The sequence below is a fragment of the Lagenorhynchus albirostris genome, chromosome X (genome assembly GCF_949774975.1).
Source record: "Lagenorhynchus albirostris chromosome X, mLagAlb1.1, whole genome shotgun sequence".
NCBI lineage: Eukaryota > Metazoa > Chordata > Mammalia > Artiodactyla > Delphinidae > Lagenorhynchus > Lagenorhynchus albirostris.
The window spans coordinates 126472955-126478954 of record NC_083116.1 but is presented as its reverse complement, the minus strand read 5'-3'; the positions used below and the strand labels follow the sequence as shown (position 1 = coordinate 126478954).

General features: G+C 51.7%; 1 protein-coding gene across 1 annotated transcript in view; it reads right to left on the bottom strand.

The window, feature by feature from the left end:
• Positions 1-554: 554 nt before the first annotated feature.
• Positions 555-6000, bottom strand: part of ANOS1 (anosmin 1) — a 188470-nt gene continuing 183024 nt past the window's right edge. The window contains exons 10-14 of the mRNA XM_060137589.1: positions 5775-5869; positions 4372-4543; positions 3410-3630; positions 2184-2325; positions 555-1053 (exon numbers count right to left, since the gene is read on the bottom strand). Of these exons, the coding sequence (XP_059993572.1) occupies positions 998-1053; positions 2184-2325; positions 3410-3630; positions 4372-4543; positions 5775-5869 (686 nt within the window). The 3' untranslated portion in view covers positions 555-997. The remainder of the gene's footprint in view (positions 1054-2183; positions 2326-3409; positions 3631-4371; positions 4544-5774; positions 5870-6000) is intronic.

Genomic DNA, 6000 nt, shown 5'->3' with positions numbered 1-6000 from the left:
ACATTACGGACAGTATTCTACCATGTCAAGAGCTTGCTTTCGTTAAGAAAAGGCAAATCTCAGTGAAGATTTGAAAATATTCAATTGTTGGGATTCCTTCATTTCAAGCAAGAGGTTTTGCAAAGTCTTAGATACATGAAAGCTGCAAAACAAAGCACGTCAGCAGCCGTTTCCCACGTTAAGGAAAAGCATAAATAGCGTATCAGGGAAATCTCTCACAGTACAGGATGAAATATTAAAAAGCATCCCCAGGAAAGACTTTTAGTTTCTCCAAGGCAGACTCTGGATAGCAGCGTAAGGCACTGACTCCTTTCTGCTGTGGATGTCTTCCCTAAACCCTCATTGACAGGCTGCGCTCTTCTTTGCCTTTGTAGAAAATGACGCTTAGGTGCTGGAAGTGGGAACATTTTAAGTCTAAATTAATTGGCATATTTCAGGTCACAAGTTTTCAGCTAAAAAAATCACGTGATAAAAAATCATCTTAAGAAGTATTTGAATAGATAGGGCCAAAAAACCGTATAGTCTTCGGTCGATTTTGCAAACCAAACCAATAATTTAATTTTAAAATGTTTATTGAGTACCGTGACGCTTACTATGTGTACGCTTAGCATGCTTATTACGTGTATAAACTGTGTATTTGTTACGCCGGTGTCTCTTGAGAATTTGCCGCTCTAAATTCAGGGAAGTCTCAGGTCTGCAGTAATTCACTTGAGATCATAGCTAAACCATGTATGGAAACAGATTTTGCAGTGAAACAGGCCTGGCCTTCGTGTTCTCTCCATTCTCACAGGAAACTGTGTCCACGTCCACCGTCTCACCACTTGTCCCTGGTGTCCAGGCGCGTCCGAGACAGACAGAAGCGTTTAGTGCAGTAAAGTTAGATGGGGCGGGAGGTCCTATGGGAAAGGCCTGGTGCCCCCGTAAGCGGGCGCGGCCGGTCCTCGAAGGTCTGCGAGCTTACACGCTCGCTCGCGGTTCAGACATCTCCGGGAACAGGTCAGTATCTTTCTGGAGGCTTGTAATGGTGTGAATGACGGTGTTTCAGGTGGGGTCCTAGGGAGACAGAACAGACACATCAGTCGGTCGTGGCGCTTTCCCCGGCTGGCTGAACGGACAGTAGGAACGCGCTGACTGCGGTGAACGCCTTGGCCCCGGGCCCGCGCTCCCTCCCGTCCAGGTCCCTCCTCTCCCGGCTCTGAACGTGCAGAGAGACAGACATTCACTCTCCCTCTCTTCTCTCTGCCTTCCCCCCGCGCTTTGGTTCCCTCCCTAAGGCCAAAAAAATCACAAGAGAAAGAAGACAAGCCCCTTTCTTTAGGCTCGCAATTATATAAGCCAAAATCCTTTGCATTTCCTCAAGAAAGTTTAAAACTTAACCCATGCTCTCATTACACAGAATTTCAGTGGAGGCACATGGGGACCGCATTCACCCTTATAAGGCGTAAGGGGCCATCGAGCTCTTCCATGTGATGGTTTTTTCCTTTAAATTCGAAGTGCAGAAAGCTATTGGGGGGCAAATTTGATCCCTCATTTTTTAAAAAACAAGTAAAACTAGAACGACTTCTCAGTTTTCTTAACACATAAACTTAAAAAGCCATGTCAAAGGTTTAAGCTAGAAAAGCAAAGTGCATAATTTAAAAACCAACAAGCGGCTCACTGTTTTGAAACAACACGTGACAGTTATTTTTAACGTAGCAGTAAGTCAAGTAGATTGATTTGGGTCATGTTATGAAGAAAATTCATGTAATAGATTATAGTAACAATATATGTAATAAGAAAGTAAGCTCCGTAGCCAAATACTATTTGCTATTTTGTCATATTTGAACATCTTAATTTAAAAAACAAAAATTCAGATTGATATGAGACGATAGATTTTTTCCCTCCCATGTGTATCTGTGGTTAAAAGACAAAGAGAAAGCATGCATCATGTAGGGAAAAAAATGGAAGTATGGAAAAGGAAGTAACAGAAAGGGGGGAGGGAGGAGGGAGCAGGGCCAGGAAGCGTGTAAGGTGGGCTGCGGGCAGCAGGCGTGGCCGCCAGGAAGAGCACATACAAAGGCCTGGAAGAAGTTCAGGTTCAGAGAATTCCCTATCCGTAGGAATCTGCAGTGATCTGTTGATTTTGTTTTTTCAGCAAGACCTTCTCTGTGTCCCCAAAGCTGGCGGGGGCCCCCGGCACTCACTGTGCGCAGCTGAGGGTGGGAGGTCGGGGGTCCGGAAGGTCCTGATGGTGGCGGGTCCCTCCCCGCCCGCGGTCAGCACCTGCACCTCCAGACGGTAGAGGGTGGCCGGCCGCAGACCTGGCACCGTGAGCACGGAGCGATCCTGAGGGGGGACAGGAGAGGACGCGCCCGTTAGGCACCTCTTGACCACAAAGCCACACGACGGACTCTCTCATTCTCTGCCCATTTCCTCCCGCCCGCACGCCCGCGATCACCGTGTAAACGCAGGTGCGGTTGCTTTGACACCCCAGCGTGGTCGGTCGAACGTCTGTCCCTGTTTGCTAGAGTCCTGCCCTGCCGGGCAGCCTCGGCAGTGAGAGCCCAGCTCTTGGCAGCCGGGGCCAGTCTCAGGGCTCACCCCGGGACCGCATTTTGTATTCCTCAACCCAAGACTTTCCCATGGTTTAAAGTTTTCATCTGCACATCTTGTGGTGTGAATTCTTCATAATCCACATTTCCGTAAGCGAGCCAACTGTGTTCCTTAAGATGCAGTTATCTATCTGTCAATGCCCATAGCCAACAGTGTTTATTTTTATGCCAACACATTTTTCTCAAAACTCAATAAAACCTAATATATACACACATAGAAAAATTACTTTCCAATTCCATGGAATTTTTCCTTCCAGGATTTAAGGGTTTTTTTGTTTGCTTTTTCTTTTTCTTTTTGGAGCAGGAGTTGGATATTCTAAGGGCATTTTTAGAGCTGGTAAAAGCCTGTACATGGGTTTTTTTTTTCAAGCCAAGGAATTAGTGGCCTGGAAGACAGGCCAACTCGTTATGGGCTCTGGCCAGATTTGAAGCGGGGAAACGGAGAGAAAGAAGAAGGTTCTCTTAGCTGTTTTTCCCCAAATTTAACCCTTCCAACAGGGCCTGTCCACTTGGGCCAGAGGGACACAGGCTTCACAAAGGAGAATATAAAGTGGTTACACCGCGGGCATCCCGTGTCGACAGGAGACGTGTGTTGAAGAGGGGCTCTAGTAATCACAGTTCATCTAGACGACAGTTTGTTCACGGCAACACTTGTGTGGTGTCTTTCAGTACCTGCGAAATAATACACTCGGGAGAAGACAACGCACACACGCGGCTCAACAACTGGCCCCAGCGTGATGGGACGTGGGCGCCGACAGTGAGTAACCCCCCTGCGGGGCGGGTACCGGCCCGAGGGCCCGGGAGGGAGGGGCACCCACCACCGGGAGGATCTGGGACTGCAGGATGAGGCTGTTGGGAAGGCCGTTCTGCCTGCTCTCGGTCGTGACCTCGGCCCACGTCACGTGGAAGCCAGTCACGGGCCGCTGGACGGTGGCCTTGCTCAGCTGCCAGGAGAAGCGCCCCGTGACGTTCGTGTCCTGGACCACAAAGGAGGCCGACAGGTTCTCGGGTTTGGCTTGCACTTTGGAATGAACGTGACCTGGAGCAGCGGGAAGAGGAAGGCCGGGTCAAGGGAGGGAGAGCGCGCGAGGGGCCCTAGGCGGCAGGTACGTCCCGTGGGGTTCGGCCGGCCGCCTCGGGAGCGCGGGGTCAGAGAGTCGCCCCGGCGAGCTGTGCAGAGGCAGCCTCAGCCCTGCCCCTTCGTGCCACGTGCTTCTGCTCCCTTGGGCACTACGTGGAGAGTCCTGCTTTGGGGGTGGAAGACAGAGGAAGAATGTTGGGATCTGGCGGGACCTGGCCACTTAGAGAACAGGAGAGACTGCAGTGAGACGGGTGATATTCAAGGTACTACAAGAGTGGTCGGAAGTTACTAGAAGGCGCCCAGGGGTCTGCGTCTGAGAATAGCTGCCCCCGTTTTAGGAGAGGCTTGGGAAGGTAAAGACGGGGCGTTCGGAAAGCGTGTCGAGGTGACGCCCATGGCAGAGGGCTGGGATAAAAGTGAAATCATTTACATAAAGTGCGCCAAAGCAGAAGCAGTACACAGACCCTCGGCTTCATTTCTAAAGGGCTGACACGCCAGCAAAGGCTGTCCGCCAGAGCTGCTGCAATGAGGATGTAATGCGTGCCTTCACACGTATGTTACCTCCCAACTGGGCCGGCACGCTGCAGTTTAGAAAGGGGGATACTTTGGGTTTGTAGGCTCTTGTGAAATGCGGTCTGGAAATGTGTACAGAGTTGCCGACATCACAGCCGCCACCTTGGAAGTTCGCGTGAAACGTACCTGCGTCGCTGGGGCAACTGACGTGCTTGTGGCTTTTGCCCTTCAGAGCGGAGCACGGTGGGGTCGTAAAGAAAACGGTTTCTGCTTTCAAGCGGCCCTTTGGCCGTGTGGGTTGGACGGTCACCTTGTATTTGCAGGAAAATGCCAGATCTTGAAGAATCATGTAATTTTCCTAGAGAGAGAGAGAGAATACGCTAACGGTAAATCTCACGAGGGTACGAAATGGGCAGGAGAGGAAATCCTACCTCCACCAAGGCCGTCTTCCTATATATGGGACGTGTGCACCACGGCTTCCATAAAAAGTGCAAAGGAGACAGGGGCCCTGCTTTCATTTATTACAACTGTGAGAGGCTCCCATGGGGTGGGACACAGGCTCCAGAACCCGACAGGACGGCAGCGCTTCCACGTCAAAGCAGCTGACTTGCAGCCCTCACGAGCAGGCTCGGGGAGCTGGCAGCAGCGGGGCGAGGTGGGAGGCCGCGCGGTGGGTGACGCTGTAGACAGACACCTAAGTTGTCAATACAAAAAAAGCTAACTCGGGCTTCTCTGAGGCACAGGCGTGCTTTAGCTGTGAGTGTTTCCTTACGGAAAGGAAGACATTCTTGAGCTGTGTATTGCCTCCCCTGCTGGGAGGGCTGTGATTGCCCCCGGCCGGAACTTTGCGATGAAACAGGATTACGAAAACCAGACTCAACTGAGGGCGGAGTGAGAGGCTGAGGGTATAACCTTACGCTAACGGGAGAGCTGACACTGACGGGCCTAACGAGCTTGTGCGAGGATTCTTCGCCTTTGGGTGTTGGGTGTGCGTGCCCATTCTAGGGTGTGCGTGCCCTTTCGGTGTTGGGTGTGCGTGCCCATTCTAGGGTGTAGTTGTCAGGGCTTCGTGTACATGTACGAGAGCTGCAGCAGGAGCATCTCTGGGACGCTTAAAGGCAGAACATCACAGGACGGGCCGTATCTTTCATTACCTGGATGAGTTGGTGGAAGTTAGGGATGCAGCAAAGGAGATGCTGAATGATAGTGTCGTACAGAAATTCCCTGGGGGAAATGAGACCTTTTAGGTCATTGTGCCGAGTCAAAATCCAGAAAACAATTCAGAGCTTTCGTGCCATTAAGATGAGACGCCCAGAGGCTGGCGGCATTTCCCCTGTGTCCTGAATGTCTGCATCTCAGAGCCCGCCCTGTGCTGACCGATGACGTGTGAGGTTGTGAAGGGCCGAGAGATGAGTGAACAGGTGACCCTGTGTCTCCCGCTCCCACCTGGTCATGGGTCCCTTAGGGAGCCCCGTGAGGATGAGTTACCCACTGGACACACGGCCTGCACCTCTCTCTGTCCAGCTTTGTCCCCCGATCAGGTGAGTCTAGAAGCCGTTCAGAATCCGGCATTTCGGCCACCTCCTCACCTGGGTCACGCCCGAGGATGCCTCCGCCCCGGCGGATTCGTTGTGGGCACAGACTTCCGGAAACCACTGCACATGATACCGACTGACACCGGGATCTGTAAGGTCAACACCCATCAGCAAAAGAGAACAGTCTGCAAGTCACAGTGCACGCAGCCCCAAGTCCTGAAAGCACGACAGACCAGGAAGGAAGGACAGAGTCCTGCAGGTGATCCAGAATTGCGTACAC